The following is a 19701-nucleotide window of genomic DNA, read 5'->3' on the forward strand; positions in this document are numbered from 1 at the left end:
AAAATATAAAATATTACTTTATACAACAAAACGTAAATACAATAAGTAAAAATACTGGAAGTCCGAAATGTAGTTTTTATTAATTGTATTTGAAAAAAAATCTTCATAGTTTTATTTTCATCACTGAAACCAATTGCAGCGGTTAAGTAATACCCCAGTCAGTTAGAATAAAAAAACATGTAGAGTAAGCATTTTCGCTACTGAAACACAAAGGGGAATTCTTAGTTTGAAACGTTTATAAACCTGGGAGGTATAGACCTAACCCCATGCAGGAACAGTACGAGTAAACAAGCCTGTCGCATTTCGATTAAGCTTTGGGCCTACAGTACTTATTGAAAGCAAGATGATGAAACTACTGAGCGCCTATCTGATTATATCATTATTAGACTATACCTCTGGCAGTCCCATGTCATGCACGCGGACGAAAAACACACTGGAGATACGGATTGAGGAGACCAAAAAGAAGCTGGAAGAGATGGTAAGCATCGTGTCTATTTGGGCAGAAATGGTAGGGGATTATTGTCTTTTACAGCATGTAAAACAATTGATTTTTACCCCACAGGGCGGAAGATTTCCGTCTGAGTGCATTAACGAGAATCCCGGACAGATGTTGGATGACACCGTGTACCATTTTGATGAAACACCGGTAAGTTATCCATTCATCATTATTATTATTATTATTATTATTATTATTATTATTATTATTATTATTATTATTATGTTATATCATGTTTTGCTGTCTTTTTCCGTCTTTAAATTTCTTCTCTGACGCTGTGAACGTTCTTTCAACTTTACATTGTTCTGCGTGCAGACAGCAGTCAGGGACCATGACAGTAAAACCTTAAAAACGTGCACATGCGCTGATATAATCACATTCATTGCTTGGTTTGCATTACAGTTTTCTGATATATGTATTGCAGAATGAGAGCACTCGCTTGTCCATGGCTTACGAGGCTCTGAAGAGCGTGCAAAACATTTTTAAGAAGGACCTGTCTTCTACGACTTGGGACCTTCATCAGCTTAATCTCTTTCAAAATATGATAGATCGGACAGTAGAAAGATTACAATTTTGCGTAAGTAATAAGTAACACTTCTTGTTAATAATTTCTAAAGGTTTAAATACCAACTGCAATCAATAGTTTTCTTTATTGCCTTCAAAAGGTTGGAGAACAATTGTCCGGTTCTTCTGAAACCAAGTATGCCAACCTGAAGATATATTTTGAAAAGCTGAACGGTATTCTGGAAGATAAGGTAACGTATATTAGATATCAGTTTTCTTTTTAAATAAATAAACAAACAAACATATATAAACATACATATGTATCTAAAGTGAAACCCTTGGTTTGTATGCATTGTTTTTTTAGGGACACAGCCGCTGCGCGTGGGAAATTGTGCGGATGGAGGTGCTACGTAATCTAGAATATCTGAGCAAGTTCTTCGGCAGCAGTCAGCGATAGGGGGAACTCTTCGCTCTACAACAGATAAATCATGACCGATGGATACTTCAGAGTGCATAGAATGTGACGCCAAATATGCAGCATATTAAATTTTAAATTATGTGCCTATTTATTTATTTATATATTTATATTTTCAATTATTCGCTATACAAGAGATATTTATATTTTCTACGCATTTTTAAAACTTATTTTCGGATTAGTAACTACATATAATGCGAAACCAGGTATGCAGCATATTAAATTTTAAGTTGTGTATTTATTTATTTAAATGTATTTTTTCATATTTATTTTCACGTGCTAATTGTTTTAATTATTTGTCTTTTGGCATCTGTTCCTGTAACATGCACATTTTCTAATAAATACTGATTGATTTCATACAATGACTGTTGAAACGAGAATTCACTATTCAATAAAATATTTTGGTTTATCATAACAATTAACCTATATGGATTCCCATTAATACCAAAAGGCTCTAAAATATAATAATAATTCATAATAATAGATAATTCAATTGCTCATTCTCAATACTGACCCTTCCTGTGTGTTACGAATAAATACTGTTACCAAAATCTGCTAAATAGTAGTGAATTTTCCAAAAGCTTCGCAACACTTGTTGCAACCTGCGCGAGCGAACGAGCATGGAGCGGAGAAGCAGACTAAGGAAGCCGCGAATACGGGTAAACAGGGTTTTATTAAAGTAGACAAGGAGCATCACAGGACGAACGTTAATGACAGATCTGGGGAAAACGGACTTAGACTCGGACTAAATACACAAGACAAGCCGAAAATACCAGGCAACAGGCGATCACAGTCGGGAAGTAACACGGGGTAACGAGGGGGGCGTGGCACACAGGAGGATCAGACGAGCCGGGCGTGACAACACTAAGCAGCTAAGCACTTAAGATCGATTAATTCATAACTAAATTAGTTCGTAATCTTGCTCATAAATTTACTAACGCCCCGACCCCCTCGTTATCTACGTCGTTCTTTATTTGAACTTTTGCAGTCATGGTGCTGCACCTCTACCTGGACCTGGGAAAGGGAAGGTTCCAGGGCTCTCTCGCCATCATAGTGTGGCAGGATCAGACGTGTCCATGTCAGGGCCGATCGCACCGTTTCCTTTGCTCCCTGATATGGCTGATTGCAACACTGCCGTCGAGGCAAGCCTGCTGCACCAGCGACATCAGGATGCTCAAGAAAGGTACAAAGCTTAGCTCCCAATGCACCTATTCTCCATCTCCTAGGACATCTCGGAGATCTCTATCTTCACCTCTAAAACCAATGTAATATCAGATCTAGCCACACCACTGTGGAGTAAATGTCACACAGAACTGCAGTGATCAGCTGTGTCTTATTTCATATCACATCCTCCAGGTTAGCCTCCATCCAAGAAAGCACCATAACTACCAGACGCAACATATTTACACGCATGTGGCATTGCAAATACAACACAATACACGCTAATTACCACAGATTATTACATGTGCACGTATTTACAACTGGCACTGTGCCATGTTCCCCAAGATGCCCTGGGTATTCCCCAGCCGCGCGATATATTTCACCATTGAAATACGTGGGATCGATGTTCCTGTTAGGAACATCTACCAGCAGAGTATACTACTAAAGTTTGTTCGTTAATTCTGGAATAACGAAGGGTTTAGGTTAATTAAACCCTCGCGAATCTCGTTTTTTACCAGCGTCGTTCGTTATTCACGAAGACAGGTCGGAAACTCACAGCAGGTCAATCACACATGCATTACACGTCATAATTATGTTTCGGATAAGGTAACCTAAGAGACTCCAGTACTAACAACTTGACTGGACGACAAGCTGCTCTTGCCTGATAAAGTGTTACTAAGGAAAGGGTGGCGTTCTGCTCCCTCGATAAGGAATTATCCATCTGGCCAGCCATCCATTCAACTTCCAACCGCGTATCCAGTACGGGATAGCTGTAGAAATGTATTCAAATGAAATAAACCCAACGGCGCTGCAGTCACAACTTTACCACGCACCTATCTTAAAGGAAAATATTTAATCCGCAACTATGACAGAGGGAAATAACGGGTCCCAGTCACTTTCTTCTCCCGACTTACGTTCGAGGACAAGAATCAGTGTGAAACGCTATCCAAGCCCTCAGCACCTCCACCTCCTAAAAAAGTGGCCTGCGAAGGAGCCGGATGCAAACAAAACCGATATTAATTCAGACTCGGAGGACGAAATAACCGGCAGAAATCCTGTTTTATCGCCAGCCACATTTGAAAGAAAAGGGGAACAAGAAGAAAAGGATGAATTAGAGACCAAAGCAGTGGCGACCTCACCTGACGGCAGGTATCTTAAATTCAACATCGAAATTGGCAGAGGGTCGTTCAAGACTGTTTATAGGGGCTTAGATACGGAGACCACGGTGGAGGTGGCATGGTGCGAGTTGCAGGTATGAATTTAAGGTGCAATCTTACCCAACAATCAAAATTACCCGGTGCTTTGATTCTTAACAATAGTAATAAATATTGTTTTTCGTAAAACAAAGAATATGTTTCTGGAAAAGATACATTATCTATATGTCCAGTGTGAATGCAGTATTTTGTAAGGTAACAAGTATGTTTTCTTATATACAGTACCAGTCAAAAGTCTGGACAGAGCTGCTTTTAATGCGTTTGTCTCTATTTTAGCTGTGTTATTCACCTAAGAGTAAACGCCTTGAGGCAATGAAGGAATACATGACAAATATCGCAAAAACTTGCTCTTACTCTACGATCCAACTCATTCCAAAGTAACTCTGTAGGGTTTATGTTGTGGGATTGGGGGGAGGGGGGGGAGGTCATCTGTCGCAGCACTCCATTGCCTCCCTTGTCCACAGGATAATATTCACTGCATAACCCCAAGATGGGCTTGGGGTCATTATCTTGTTGGAAAACAAATGATTTTCAGCAGATCTGTCCAAACGTTCAACTGTTGTTGAATTTATTTTTGATATTCCTCTATTATTATAGCAAAATGTATCCAGATGAACACAAACACTGCACGCACTCTGCATAAATTAAAATGAGTTTATCTTAGCAGCCATACTAGTACCCAGGCAGTCTGGGCCCCCTGTGAAAAGCGGGGTGAGGTCCCCCCCCCCTCCTATAGAGTGGGGGGCCCATGAAGTCAGGCTGGGCCTCCTGAAGGCAAGTCAAAGGTCTTTGATCTTTAATTCTTGAGCACAGACACTTCAGATAAGCAAGCTGAAACCACCCCATCGGGGGGGGGGGGTTGGGGGATCCTCCCCTTTGCTTCACCTGTGACCTTCTCATGTCTCGGCTATTTACTCCCTGGGGAGTTTCTAACTCTGCTTTCCCTCTTTATGTTTTACTGCTGCCTCTGTTACTTCTTGATTTATTACTCATTCCCTCCTAATAAGTGCACGAGAGACTTCAAGGATGTGATAACATGTGTCTCACAGGAGTGTCGACCTTCCTCGAGACCTTCTTAGTACATGGGGTATTCAATTTATAATAAAAATATATGTGTGAGTGGCTAGAAGCCAAGCCTCATATCAATCTGTCCGAAACCCATTTTTTCTCATAGCGAATTCCCTTCTATGGCCTAACTACTTGAGAGCTTCATGACTTCGTTCTTGTGTAACCATCCCTTTGTCCTTCCTAGGTTATCCTACGCTTGTCAAAGAAAGAAACTAGCCATCTGATCTATAGTGCATTACAGATGAGTGCTTCATTGATGCTTATGAAGCATGATAATCAACACAATATTGCCTTATGACTGTCCATAGATGTTATAATGCTGTAATTCTTATACCGTCCATTGTAATACATTTTGAAGGTTTCTATAATTTATTATAGATGACAGGTTTATGTAAAGTGTTACCAAAAAGCCTTGTTTATTGGAGCAGAGTACAAAGGAAACGTACACTCATGCACACAGTCACAACAACAGCTTATCAGTCAGAAAGGTGACTTTAAGGTCACCTTCCACGCACAGAGTCGGCACAGTGGGTGCTAAATCACAGCAAACACCAGATGCCGAGCCGTGTTTGCATACGCAGGTGGGACCCCCTCCTGTCCCAGGGTTAGTGCAGCTTTAGACAAGACCAAGCAACTGCCTCATTGTAAAGGATGGCAGAGCAAGGAAATGGTTTGGTGTTGGCAAGGAAATGGTTTGGTGTCGGCGTACTTCAATACATGTTTGATTAAAAAACAAGAGGCAGTTTGTTCAGCAGCAGGCGTCCTACCTTAGGCATATTGATATCAGGGAGGTGGATGAAGAAGAACCAGGGGGTGGGTTCTGGCGATAAAAACGTGTCGACCAGCAGGGGGTGCTACAGGTAATATGTGCCGACAGCACACTGGGGGGCAGGGCTGAGCTAGTGGTAAAATGTGCCACTCTTCCTGCTGGAATGACTACTTTTTTGATTCTCTGTGGACATTGTAACTCAACAAAATGTAACAAATTTATAGACTATAATTTTATATTGCAACATTACCCTATTATTATAATTATTACTATTATTATTATCATTATTATTATTGTTATTATCATAATTATATCATAAACATATCATTAGCGGCTGTCAGATCAGTTGTTGCAGCAGGAAGCATCAAATAAAGCTACATTGTTACTAATGGACTATTACTATTACTGTGTCACAAACTATGGTCAGGCTAAAATTGTGACAAACAGAATCTACAATTATACGATGTATAATTTGCAAAAGTATAGCTAACAAGGTGAAGACATTTAAGGTTTTGCTCAGAAAAGGTTTTTCAAATATAAAATGAGTGCATACTATGCAGAGAACCAAAAGCAACAGTAACATAAAATTAAATGATAGCCAGTCTCCAAATGTCTGTTTAACTTGAGTACTCATGAGTACTCATAAACAGTGTTTTGCACTTGCCCTTCCCTTTTACTGTGTTAATATAAAGATTTAATGTGGCTACTTGGATACTCCCCACTTCCGGGAGCTAAGAATCATTTGTTAAGTAAGTCCTTCATTTTTCTGGAAGCCACTAGATATTGTCATATTTATTGCTTTAGGAGCTTGCTTACTAGGTTGTTATGAAATTATATAGTACCAGCCAAAAGACTGGACACACCAACCCATAGAAAGGTTTATTTGTACCATTCTTTGTGTTTTCGAATAATTATAAAGACATAAATCTATAAAACAACATGGGTTTGTGGGTTGGGATCAGAAGGTTGCTGGTTCAAATCCCGTGCTTGGCAGAGTGATCCCACCATTGGGCCCTTGAGCAAGGCCCTTAACCCCAGTGGCCCCAGGGACTGGCTGATCCTACTGTCTCCTCTACGCCAGTTTCATGAGGCGCCTCCTGAGATGCTCTTCCAGCCGTCCTGAAGGGGCTCCCACGTATATGCTGAGCTCTCATTGGCCACTTTCCTTCACTCTCTGGTCAAACTCCTCCCAAACCATCTCTGCTGTGTTTAGGTCAGGTCAGGTCATGTGATGCGACTAGGTCAGGCCAGGTCATGTGATGCGACACTCTATCACTGTCCTTTGTAGGCAGCTTGGCGCGTCCAAACTTTTGACTGATACTGTATATACATAGCGAAGAATTCCGGTGTATCTCAGCTGGTCCGGATGCTCTGTCAACTGCACTTTTATTACTTTGGATGAAAGAACCTACTACATATATGTAATGTATTTCTGAAACTGGAAGAACATAAAACATTTGATAACAGTTATTGGATTTTCTATTCCAGGGTTAGGGACACTACTGAGGCTTTCATGTGTTTGGTGTTTTTAACCGTGAAAGCCTTCGTGTGACGTGTCGAGACACAATATCCATCTATCATGACTACGTAACTTGTCACTAGTTTTGAAAGTGAGATTGAGCGTATGGAAAAAACAGAGACAAAGAACAGTACCATTCCAAATAAAGGCAGTGTATTATAATTAACACGTAAAACAAAACTGGGGATACCATCTACGTGAAAATGGTAAACCGACAGGCTGGTAGGCGTGAATCCGCTATCGACGGTGTCACCAGGCAGGCCTCTCACTTCCTCAGTTTGATTCTCTAGAATCTACCCAGCTGTTCCCGTCTATGAGCGGTTGGGCTTCATCGGCCGCTGCTCCTTTGGGGGTCGGGATGGTGAGGAAACGCTGCAGAAATGAAACATCGGCGTGACAGTGAGCATGACAATGCAGTGCTCTGTCCCCCTACCAGTCCACGCTATTAACCCTAACCCTAACCCTAACCCTCAACCGAATTATACATGCATCCATCTTCTGTAACCGCTCGTCCTATTCAGGGTCGTAGGGGGTTACGGGTGCAAGGCAGGGAACAACCAGGATGGGGCGCCAACCCATCACAGGGCACACTCACACTCACACTCACACACTCACTCACACACACACTCACACACCATTCACCCTATGGGCAGTTTGATATCTCCAGTCAGCCTCAGCTTGTTTTTGGACAGTAGTGGGGAACCCAGAGGGGTGGAAAAACACAGAAATAAGTATCTTCTATTCCACTGTAATATAATAGATTTGGGCCAGAAGTAACATGTATGAATCAAGGCTGATCAAAATGCACAATTCTTGTTTAGAGACTAGAATCATGTCTGTATTTTTGATATGTTGGGGACTGTACTGTACAAAAACAGGCCACTTTACCTGCACTCTTGTACCTCCTGTCTTGCACTGGTGCTCTAATGGAAATATCAATATTTACAGGCTGATATCTCATCGTTATCAGCTACATGCCTTGGTGTCATTGGAGCCTAGTTGTTCTAGAAAATTAGTTTTAATATCTGCAGTTTCCATAATAATGTTACTAACTTGCCTTCTGTCAGCTTGGCTGAACCCAAACCGTTTCTCATTCTCTGCTAAAGGTGATTATTTATTTGCTTTGTTTTAAAGTTATGAAGTTATATTAAGAGCTACTGATAAGACTGATCTGTTCCAAGCAGCTTTCCTTATCTGTCACATGTGCACCTTTATGTTTTCATTCTGAAGACATTTGTATGACCCTATAAACCCCACATATACCTGTCTGTTCCTTTTTTTACATACAGCTCTGAAAAAAATTAAGAATTTTCAGTTTCACTAATTTCTTGATTTATGGGTATTCGCCTGTATAAAATATACATTATTTTTTTTTTGCAAACTGCAGCCTGGCTCTTCCCTGCTCCTCAATAATTAAGGGCTTCTTCCTTCCTTTATGGGTCTTCAGTCCCACTTCTAGAATTTTCTCTCTTGATGGCATTTACTTTATTTCATTTTTGTCTAATAATTACTCTAAAACCAATGAGCAATTTGTCCTGTATTTTCAAATACATTTCATAACCCCCCTCTTGGAAAATTTAATCGGGGGGGATTGAAGATCAAATCCTAGTATTGGCCCTGTTTGATTGATACTCTATAGATCCTCTTTTCACATCCCCTATCTTGCTTTCCATGAGGGCAGCCACCCATAGCAGTTCCCAGGGGGCTGGGGGTTAAGGGCCTTGCTCAAGGACCCTCAGGTATGCTGAGGCCTGGCTTGAACCAGCAACCTTGTGATCACAGGCCCAGAGGCTTAGCCCACTGAGCCACATGTATGATGTGTGTAGCAGCGATTTTCTGGCCTTCCTCCTTTCTCCCGGCAGACACAGAAGCTGACGAAAGCTGAGAAGCAGCGCTTCAGCGAGGAGGCTGAGATGCTGAAGGGCCTGCAGCATCCCAATATCGTACGCTTCCATGACTCCTGGAAGTCCACGGTCAATGGCCATAAGTGCATCATCCTGGTCACCGAGCTCATGACCTCAGGAACCCTAAAAACGTCAGTCCTTCTCCTCATCACGTGACACCGTCTCACTGCTTGGTTATACCTGAGGCAGATTAATGTATAGACTATCCTAGGGCACTAGCAATGTCAATCTAGGGGCCCTCAGGGAGATTCGTCCATTTCCAAGTTACACAAAACCACACGACTTTTGGAGCTGCTGAATTGTATTTCCGATACGCCTGTTTGTAAGGTGACCAGATAATCGGTATCAAGGCTGGACCCTTTCAGCTGCTTCACAGACTTTTTTAAAAAACTGAAAGGTCTCCTGTGCTTGGCTGAATAGTTCAGTTCTTATTGTGCTTTGTTTCCTTGACTGAAAGACTTGTTCAGCTGTTACATGTTAACATTAGTGACACATGCTTGATTATAGGAAACTGACTAATCAGCCACACGGCAAGAACTCCATGCTTAAGTGCAATCAAGGTCCTTTCAATTGAAATTGCAGTCTACAAACCCTGTCGTTGCTCAAAGTGTCCTCCTTGACATGATTTATCTGGTCGCCCTATCTGTTAGAGACAGACTACCAATGTGTAGCATTGTGCATAAACTAACTTACACAGCAGGCCTGAGTTTATTCAGGCTAATTCCAAATATGGCCTTTAACTGACATAAACCGGTGAACCCTGAAGGTACCTGAAGCGCTTTAAGGAGATGAAGTTGAAGGTCCTGCAGCGCTGGAGCTGCCAGATCCTAAGAGGCCTGCACTTCCTGCACAGCCGCAGCCCCCCGATCATCCACCGCGACCTCAAGTGCGACAACATCTTCATCACCGGCCCCACTGGCTCTGTGAAGATCGGGGACCTTGGACTGGCCACCCTCAAGAGCACGTCCTTTGCTAAAAGCGTCATCGGTAAGATCACGCTAGGCCCCCTGCCACAAATCAGCAAATACTGCACTCAGAAAATTAGTGAATATTTGCATTTAAGACTCTCTTTAAATTCATCCATCTATCTTCCATAACTCCTTGCACAGTAAGGCAGAAATATCAGTGATGGCCAAGTGAAGCTTCATGAACCATTTGCTGTATTTTTTGACCCCACTAGATGGTGCTCTTGATTTGCTTTGCTTTGAGCCCTTTTTTGAACAGACAGCACTATCTAGTGGGGTCAGAAAATAGAGGAAATGGTTCATGAAACTTGTTTTGGCCATTACTAAAAAATACCTCTGTGAAGTCATAGTATTTAGTTGGTGCAGAAAGATCTACATTGTAATACAACATTAATTTGGTGGCTTCAACTGAATTTAGTGACCACTGACATTGGAATTCCAAATGCTTTGGAGAGATTTGCTTCATAGCAGCTGTGCTATGAAATTATGCCGCCCCCCCCCCCCCCCAATTAAGGAACTCCTGAGTTCATGGCCCCAGAAATGTATGAGGAAAAGTATGACGAGGCAGTGGACATCTATGCCTTTGGCATGTGCATCTTGGAGATGACCACGTCAGAATACCCCTACTCTGAGTGTCGGAATGCAGCCCAGATCTACCGCAAGGTCACCAACGTGAGTGTGAACGTCCGAGGAAAAGCTGGTCTGTTTGTTCTGTTATACAGCTGAAAATTGATTTCGGCAGCATTTCAAACCAAAAGTTAGCAAGAAAGAACAGAATCTGCACTTTTACTGAAGTAGAGAAACTGAAATAATTGTTCTAGAATGACTAATAAATTTTCACAATGACACAGTGATGTATAATTTTCTCAAGTTCCTCATTGGTTTCATATTCTTTCTGGATTTTCTGTTCTATGTGTTTCTGTCCTATCAGTCCAGCTATCCATGCAGTGTTTTCTTGTTAATTAATGATGTGCTTAGGGAATCAAGCCGGACAACTTCTTCAAAGTTAAAGTCCCCGAGCTTCAGGAGATCATTGAAGGATGCATACGGATGAACAAAACTGAAAGGTAATTTTTGCATGCCTTGTCATATCAGTATTATATAGTGTTCATTTTTATAAAGTGTTGGTTTGCTGATTCTGAGCCTATGTGGCTCAGCACTCGGTGACCCCGCTCTGTTACTTTTTGTGGTCTGCACTTTATGGCTGAGTTTCTGTTATTCCTCAATGCTTCCACTTTGCAATAATATCACTTACAGTTGACCATGAAATATGTACCTGGGAAGAAATTTCACAAACTGACTTATTACAAAGGCGCCATCCTGTGACAGCACCACACTTGAATTCACTCAGCTCTCCAGAACAACCCATTCTTTCACAAATGTTTGTAGACCTGACTGCACGGCTGGGTGCTTGATTTTATACACCTGTGGCGAAGGGTCTGAATGAAACACCTGAAACCAGTAACTGAGAGGCGTGTCCAAGGGTATAACTTTGGCCTGAGCATTGGAGGGGTTGAGGTCTCCTCCCATTTAAGGGGGGTCCAGTGGGTTATATAGGTTGGTTTTACAACACCCCCCCCACCCCCCTCATAATTTATGCCCATGGATGTGCCGCAGTAATTTTCTCCATATAGTGAATCTAAAGTGCACATATAAAGTTTGAATACATGAGAAAAATCAGGTATAAAAATAATAAACATCATGCAACAGCAGAAAACAATTATCTTCATATCCAAAAAAGCTTAAAAAGCACAACACAAGAAAAAAAATTAGGAAGGGTAGTTTTGCCTCATTTTAACCTACCTGAGTATGAGTATTACTCTGTGTGGGGGGGGCATGGCACCTTGTTTCACCCTTTCATGTATGACTGTACGTATGTCACAGTTCCTGCCCTGTGTGCCCTGTTAGTCACATTCATGACCCTTGTCATTTTGTCCTTGTGCTGCACATGTCACGCCACCCAGGTACACCATCCACGACCTTCTGGAGCACCCGTTCTTCCAGGAGCACGGCGGCATGCACGTGGAGCTGGCAGAGGAGGACGACATGCTGAAGTGCGGCCTGAAGCTCTGGCTGCGCATGGACGACCCCAAGAAATATCGAGACAACAACGCCATCGAGTTCCTCTTCGATCTCTACAAGGATGTGCCTGAGGATGTCGCGCAAGAGATGGTGAGGTCTACTCATGTGAAAAGTACTCAGTACTCAGCACTCAGTACTCAGAGTGTGGCTCCATCTGATGCTGTGAGTTGTGTGACAGTGCAGAATGGACGACGGGAGTGGACCTGTGCAGTGTAGGAATGGACCTGTGCAGTGTAGGAATGGACCTGTGCAGTGTAGGAATTAGTTACATTGAACTGACATTTTAAAGGCTGGAAACTGGACATTTGGGCAGAAGCATTTCAAAGTGTATATTCATTCGTTTATTTGGCAACATAGAAGTATTGGAGATACACTGTCATAAAAAGGGGTGCAGCCTGGTTTTGTTCCCCAAGATACAAACAACTATAATGCACCATCAGTGGTAGAGAAATGTTCATCAAAGTCCATTTCTGTACCTTAAATTAGACTAACTGGTACATCTACTTATAGCTGGGGTGTCCTTGGCAGACCATTGAGGGTACAGCCCCATTGACAAGTAATTGTACCCTCAAAGGTACAAATACAGAATGTACATTAGAAGTGTACATAGATATTGAATCTTCTCCAGAATTCATTAGAAGAATTTCATTTATTTCTCATTAAATGAATTTCAGCTGTGAGACTCACGTTCGTGCAGTACCGTCTCCGGCTTCTCCTGGGTCAGAGATCTCACTACTGTCTCGATCGGCCTCGTCCGCCCCAGGTGGTCTCAGGATTCGTGTCCGAGGTCGACTACAAACCCGTGGCCAGATCCATCCGTGACCGGGTGACGGCCATCAAGCGGCAGAGGGACAAGCTGAGCAGGCCGAGGAAGACTACGCTGGAAAGGGATGAGGAGCGTGGGCAACAGATAGCAGCTGCTAAGGTTCCTGGCCCAGCTTCTGAGGGCATCCTGCCCATGCTCACCGTGTCTGCTCCTGCCCCTCCCCCGTCTGACAGGTCTGCAGACTCCCACATGAGTCCACTCCTCTGCTCGGCACCCAAGGAGCCTGATGCACATCCTCATGACCTCAGTCTGCAGCCCAGCTGCTCCCCCTTCACTTGTAAGAGCATAATTTGGTATTTTCAGCTGCGCAGGACTGACGGAGCAGAGTGTAAAGAGGGATCACAGCAGAACCCTTTACTTTCCTGCTCCCTAGAATGAAATGTACTTAACAGAAGACACATTAACATGGCTAGAAGCTCCCTAGTGTTCTGTACGATGGTGTAGTCATCGACGGGTGGGCTTAAGATTTTAATAAACAAGGTTAGTTGAGGCCTCTTTTTAGCATAGTTCAGTGGGCAAGGCCGTGCATTAAAATGCTCCTGGTGACGGAGCATCTACTATATCACAGCGCCGGACGGACCGAGGCATCGCGAGGGAGGTGAAGGGCCTTAATTATAGTCCTGAACAGGACTGTAGCAGGCATGTAATGGGCACCGAACTGAACATAATAGGGAGACACGTGGGGGTCAGACGCTGAGCTGTAAGGTACAAAGCTACACAAAGCTACGGACATGCGAGTAGTGCACGGGGATCGCATAAGACAGGGGCAACGTACACGCCACAGCTGGGAAGTACAGCCTTCAACGCCAACGATATAACAAGGGCTATTCACAAGACACAGACAGGGGCTGTTTATGATTGCCGCCGAGCATGCTGGGATACGGTGACCCCCGCCAGTGCTACAATGTGAATAAGCCTACCTGAGACTTCTTAATGAACCAATCAGGCCAGCCGTTACAGGCTTACAGGAGCTTAATAAAGTTATGCCTCTGTTAATATTGGACTTTTTTTTTTATATACCTTTTTTGTCCCTGTTTTTCTTGATGATTTGGCTTTGACATTCCTGTGCTGGTTGTAACCACACCTACTTATATGACCCAGAAACACACACACATATATAAATATAAATATATATAATATATAATATGGTAAATTCCCGTGTCACATACTTTTGTGCGTAAACTATTCTTCTTTAACAGGTGCAAGTATTTTATGGAAAATAAAAATTCATTCAGCCTGAAAATGAAAAAAAAGAAAAATCCCATAAATTTAAATTTTATTTTTGGCGTCATTGAATCATGTTTCAAATTAGGTTAGACTGAAACTTGAAAGAGAAAAGAAGTGACCAAATTAGCATTGCCTGTCAGTTTCTGTTTTAAACGTGTTGTGGTTTATCTTGTGGCTGCTTACCGAGGATAACCGTCTTCCTATATTACCCTCTAACGTACCGGAAATAAACTTTAAGTCTCCTTTGACATAGTTGTATCAGTCTAGCTCAAAAAAAAATCATATCATAAAGCCTTTCGCAAAAATGAAATGAAATGACATTGTATGTATGGATGAAAGCAGAACTGCGGTAAATTCTGACATGTTGATAGAGCATCTAGTCGTGCAAAATAAAGCAATACAGCAACACTAATTATTATTATTATTACTTGCAATGTTAAAGCACCTCTTTATTTGTCCATCAATGATGTGATCACTGTGTCTGTTTTTATGGCAGCTGAATGTGAGACAGACGGCTTTCTGAGCTCTTCTGAGGGAATTCCCACTCCTCAACATTCTCCACTAAGTCCCGCCCCACCCAAGCAAACTCTACAAATCCCAGCCCTTTGCTACCCCCTGGTGGGTGTCTTTGTCATTTCAGGTTGTTTCCTGAGTCAGTCGTTTCTGTTTTATATTGAGCTGCATTGCTCTGATCTCTCTATAACGTATTTTGCAAATCCCTAGAGTGTTGCAGAGTCCCATAATACTGAGTGCAGTCAGTCAGGATCAAGCAGCGGTCTTTCCTCTCCCGTTGACAGGTATCAATCATCATCATTTATACATTATTTATTTTTTTGACTTTTCAGTGAACATAGAGCGAACACATAACCCCCCACACACAGGCCCAGCATAAGTATAGAGCAGGGCTCTTCAAATCTGGACCTCGATTCCAAATCCAGGCCGTGTTTTCAGTTCTCCCAGGTAGTTAGTTTAATAATTGCTGATTCTGATTGGCCAGAGGCTTCACACCTGACCCACAGGTAAAGGAAGGCTGGAAAACCAGCAGGGCTCGGACCTCGAGGACCATGATTTGAATAATAGGGGTATAGAGTGTATACCCTACTAAACTGTAGGGAAACACTGTCTGTGATTTGAATTCGTAATCGGATTCATTAATCAGAAGAACATTGGCTTAGTCTACTTACTTTGGGGTGTCACGTAAAGCAATCAAGGACAATCAACAAAATAAATTATATGCATAAACAAAACGATGTGCTTAGTGCAAGTAATTAACATTAAATGACCTACAGCCACACGGTACATTTCCAGTCCTTAACAGAGACCCAGTATCTTTCGATGTCATTAAAAAAATAAGGTATTTGATTCCAATTCTGACATGAAACCTGATGCTCAGTGACGGACATGAAGGAGTCCTAACGGAAGGCAAGATCTCCCGGGGGGGGAACCGGCCTCAGCTACACATCACCAGGGTGGGTGTCTGTCCATAATACTGTTACAGCCAAATAATAAATACCTTTCTAATCATCCATCTTTCAATTGCTTATACTGTTCAGGGTCATAGAACAATTAGTAGATTTATGAGTGAATGCAGCCAATCTCCTGGTTAAGAATGTCCGAGTTACGGACCACTCGTACTTAGGAACGGACGGCCATAAAGCGCAGTATACTAAAATTTCGGGTTAAATGCAATGGTTCGTAATAACGAATAACTTTGTAACGCTCGTGAAAACATTGCGCGTCTTCAGCAGTTCGTCACATGAAGGTACAGTACAGTACCGTTACTATTTCATTATTATATTGACCGTATTGTTATTAACTATAATGTTTTTTTCAACTTACCTACAAATTCGACTTAAAGACAGACTTAAGCAATGGAACTCCTTCGTAACCTGGGCACTGCCTTTATTTTCTGTCTCCAATTTACAAATGTCTTCTAGACCAATGATCAATAGTCTTCATTATTATATACCCAGCACTACTATGTATTCTGGTAGTCTTAAGTTACATTTATACACTGAGACACATAACTAAAATACAGAACTTCTGTTATATAGAAAGAGGGCAACATGAAGAATTATTGTGAAAAGGAAATGTTTCTGAATTGTGATTTTTTTTTTTTTTTACCACAGTTTGATTTTGAAACATTTTGCTATTGAAAATTAACACTTAATTTCCCACCTAAATTCTGAACGTGAAAGGTGACTGTCACTGGAAGGCTGAGTCTCTCTTGGTCCACAGCTATCGGACAATGAGGACCGTGTGGTGGAGTGCCAGTTACAGACTCACAACAAAACAATGGTGACCTTTAAGTTTGACCTTGACGGGGACAGTCCCGAGGACATCGCCACTGTCATGGTGAGCCCCCACCTGCGACAGGATTCGGAAATCAACTCTGGGAGTGTTCACCTGAAAACAAGATGTTGCTATATTACCATGGTTATGTATTAAAATAAGGATAAAATTGTGTCAAATACACAGTTTGAGTGTTGAAGGTTAAAAAAGTTGCGTTAGTACAGATAACAGTGCACATGTACTGTCTGATTAACTATTTTCACGGCCCAGTATCTCATCTTTCGAGCCCTTTGTTGCTGTCTGCGTCCCCTTCATGGTTCACAGGTCAACAATAAGTTCATACTCCCAACTGAATGGGACGGGTTTATCCTCAACCTGCGTGACATCATCAGGAAGGCTGAGGCCCTCATGAGAAGAAAGCCCTCTGGCCAGGATGACCCAGCAGGGATTTCCCAAAAGCTGTCTGTGAAAAAGGCCCGAACTCTGTCTGCCCCTCAGGTCAGCCTGTGTTTTACTTCTATATCCTGGTCATCTATGAGCGCCTGATTTAACTGGCACATAGAACACCAAAGCACTACAATACTACAATAGTATGTGGTTTCTCTACTTTTGCAAAATGTCTTTATGCTAAGTCTGAAGATACATACCTATATACCTATTTAACACAAACAAGCAAGAAGTCCGCCAGCTTTTATGATGTTTCTACAGGTGATTCCTGAAACCCCCGTCGGCTGTGAAGGTGAGATGCCGTTCACACTAATATATGCAGCATCTCATAGGATCAATTTCTGCAGAATGTTAACGAGAACAGCTAGACTGCAAAGGAACGCTCACCATTTTCAAAGTTATTTTAGTTATGTTACTTATTGTTTGTGGTCCTTTGCAAAATACATTATTTGCTTCAGTTTTTTGTTTTTCATAGTAATTACACAATTCTAATACCACAGTATATTGCCTCACTTTTTTAATTTTACACATTTTCAATTCGGTCTGAATCTCAAAACACATCAACTGCATGATAAAACCAGTGATGATAATGATCTCAAATTACCACTATCGGCGTGTCACAGTGTTACATTACAGCCTTATGTTTCATGCCAAAACTGGCTAAGGAAACAAGTGCAATACGTAGTTTGTTTGTAACTGTTTGTTTGTAGGTACGAAAGAAAGTAGCGTTCAGGCTCTTTCAGAGTGACTGTGTTTTTATTTTGCACTGGAGAATTGCACTTTAATTTCGTTGTACAATGTCTCATTGCTACAATGACAATAAAGATTCTATTCTATTCTATTTTAGCTAATATATCCATTTACTGTTAATGTCCATTTAACCCCATACAGATGTGGAAACCATAGCCTTTCTGTCAAAATCCCCTCTGGACAAAAGCTCCACGTCTCAGGCCAGTCAGACGAAGAACAGCGAAGAGGAGCAACAGGATTCGGAGGCGAGCCTGAACACTGGGCTGATGCTCTCTGGTCAGATATCCAGGAACAGTTTGGAATATAGCACCACAGTGAGAAGGATGATGGAAGCAGAAGAGCAAATAAAGGAAGGCGAGGTAGCAGAGCCAGAGCAGAGGAGCCAGTACAGTGAAGGAACAGGAGAGAGCCATGCAGAGGGTGGCTGTGATGAAAGCATCCAGCAGAATGTCACCTTGCAGCCGCTTTGGATAAACTATGCTGGCAGCTCCTACCAGAGCAGCGATGAGACAGAGACTGAGGATGAAGAGATCTGGGAGGAGCTGGAGGAACTTCGGAGCAGGTGAGTACTTAGAAATCCACTCCTTACTTTATACTTTTTAATGGCCAAATGGAAGCTTCATGAACCATTTGCTGTATTTTTTGACACCACTAGATGGTGCTCTTGGATTGCTTTGGGGCGTGCTTTGAGCCCTTTTTTTTTAAACAGAGAGCAGGATAGAATGTCCAAGTAACTAAAACAAAAAAGTGGACCGTAATGTACTAGTACTGTACAAGTTTTCTGAAAACAACCTATTTCACGTTTTGTTTTTCTTTCAATGTTAATGCCTGTTTTCAGACACCAGTTAGAGGTTCAGGAACTGCAAGCTACCCAGAAGCAAGAGATTGAGGAACTCTATCAGAGCATGGGAAAGGTGCCCCCTGCAGGCATTGTTTCCCCCGCTACGATGCTGTCCAACCACCAGCGGCACTTGGCAAAAGCCTACATCTCATCCCTCAAAAACAGCTTACTGAGACTTGATCTTGTACCACCCACTGGTAGGCTTCTCCTTTGCTTCAGTTAGCACCATCCTTTACAGAACACACTGCATAAAAAGAATGATGAGATATGAGTGGTTTGCAGTCCTGGATCACAGTGCAACCCAACTGCTCAACCCATTACCTTCTGCGTGGGTCCAGACTTAGCAAACCCATAACATTTCACTGTCTGAGAGTGAAGCTGGATAGTAAACAGTGTTGCCACAAGGGCGTTGACTGGCACCTGTATGTATGAAGCATATGCTAATTACTGTCTACTGTATACCACTGTTTGGCTTGATAAGGTGGTCCATCATCAGGGACTGTGCGGAAAAACTCACAAGACAGGCCAAGCAAAGGAGTGACCTTCAAAACGGTGAGCATGGGACCTCAAAGCTAAATGGCATCATTCATATCACCACATCACACACACAGATTCCTGTCCTTCGTAGTTCCAGTTTTAAATGTTTGTTGTCCTTTTCTTCTGCCTTTTCTAGTGAGCAGCTTTTGCCTGGATCATCTTGACTTGTGTGGTTCCCTCCTTTGATCACACGACGTCCCCCTTGTTTCCCAGAAGGATGGGGCTCACCAGTCTAAAAAGGGGACTCCTTACCTAACTGATTCTTTTTTTACTGGACTGCAGACCACTGGTGGACTCAGGGTGCCTCCTTGCTGCCCCCACGGCTGAAAAAATGTTGCTGCTCTTGTTAATAGCAAAAATGCTTGTGGTGCACTATGGGTGCCTTTCTAGTGGAAAAACTCCATGAAGTGCCCTCTAAGGTTACCCTTCCAAGTGAGCATACATGATCAAGTGCCCTTGGGATGGAGATGGGATCTCTGATAGCCCACTATGAGATGCAGCGTCCTGCATTTGTGAGATAATCAGATGAAATAATGTACCCTGTATGTGTTCTTATGTACAGGAAAATGTTACACCCAGGTTACCTCTGTAGTCGACAAGACATTGAATAACCATAATCGGGGA

General features: G+C 42.3%; 2 protein-coding genes across 2 annotated transcripts; both read left to right on the forward strand.

The window, feature by feature from the left end:
• Positions 1 to 406: 406 nt before the first annotated feature.
• Positions 407 to 1457, forward strand: LOC111856012 (interferon tau-3-like). Its single transcript, XM_023835603.2, has 5 exons — positions 407 to 478; positions 563 to 646; positions 921 to 1073; positions 1162 to 1251; positions 1365 to 1457. Exons 1-5 carry the CDS (start codon positions 407 to 409, stop codon positions 1455 to 1457), a joined length of 492 nt encoding a protein of 163 aa, XP_023691371.1.
• Positions 1458 to 3455: 1998 nt separating this feature from the next.
• LOC111855978 (serine/threonine-protein kinase WNK4-like) lies at positions 3456 to 19363 on the forward strand. Its single transcript, XM_023835539.2, has 17 exons — positions 3456 to 3888; positions 9069 to 9241; positions 9877 to 10097; positions 10590 to 10747; positions 11054 to 11142; positions 12040 to 12247; positions 12921 to 13260; positions 14707 to 14828; positions 14934 to 15007; positions 15604 to 15679; positions 16449 to 16565; positions 16827 to 17000; positions 17211 to 17241; positions 17841 to 18261; positions 18538 to 18737; positions 19022 to 19092; positions 19214 to 19363. The coding sequence occupies exons 1-17, from the start codon at positions 3502 to 3504 to the stop codon at positions 19214 to 19216; spliced, it is 2865 nt and encodes a 954-aa protein (XP_023691307.2). The 5' UTR covers positions 3456 to 3501; the 3' UTR covers positions 19217 to 19363.
• Positions 19364 to 19701: the final 338 nt, after the last annotated feature.

The sequence above is a fragment of the Paramormyrops kingsleyae genome, chromosome 22 (genome assembly GCF_048594095.1).
Source record: "Paramormyrops kingsleyae isolate MSU_618 chromosome 22, PKINGS_0.4, whole genome shotgun sequence".
NCBI classification, from domain to species: Eukaryota; Metazoa; Chordata; class Actinopteri; order Osteoglossiformes; family Mormyridae; genus Paramormyrops; species Paramormyrops kingsleyae.

Excerpts from the sequence above, each read along its gene's own strand:
- LOC111856012 (XM_023835603.2), top strand. The coding sequence starts at position 407 with ATGTCATGCACGCGGACGAAAAACACACTGGAGATACGGATTGAGGAG. Across the intron at positions 479-562 it reads AAAAGAAGCTGGAAGAGATG|GGCGGAAGATTTCCGTCTGA; the intron begins GTAAGCATCGTG and ends TTTACCCCACAG. Across the intron at positions 1,252-1,364 it reads ACGGTATTCTGGAAGATAAG|GGACACAGCCGCTGCGCGTG; the intron begins GTAACGTATATT and ends TTGTTTTTTTAG.
- LOC111855978 (XM_023835539.2), top strand. The coding sequence starts at position 3,502 with ATGACAGAGGGAAATAACGGGTCCCAGTCACTTTCTTCTCCCGACTTA. Across the intron at positions 10,098-10,589 it reads CTTTGCTAAAAGCGTCATCG|GAACTCCTGAGTTCATGGCC; the intron begins GTAAGATCACGC and ends CCCCCAATTAAG. Across the intron at positions 14,829-14,933 it reads CAGCCCTTTGCTACCCCCTG|AGTGTTGCAGAGTCCCATAA; the intron begins GTGGGTGTCTTT and ends GCAAATCCCTAG.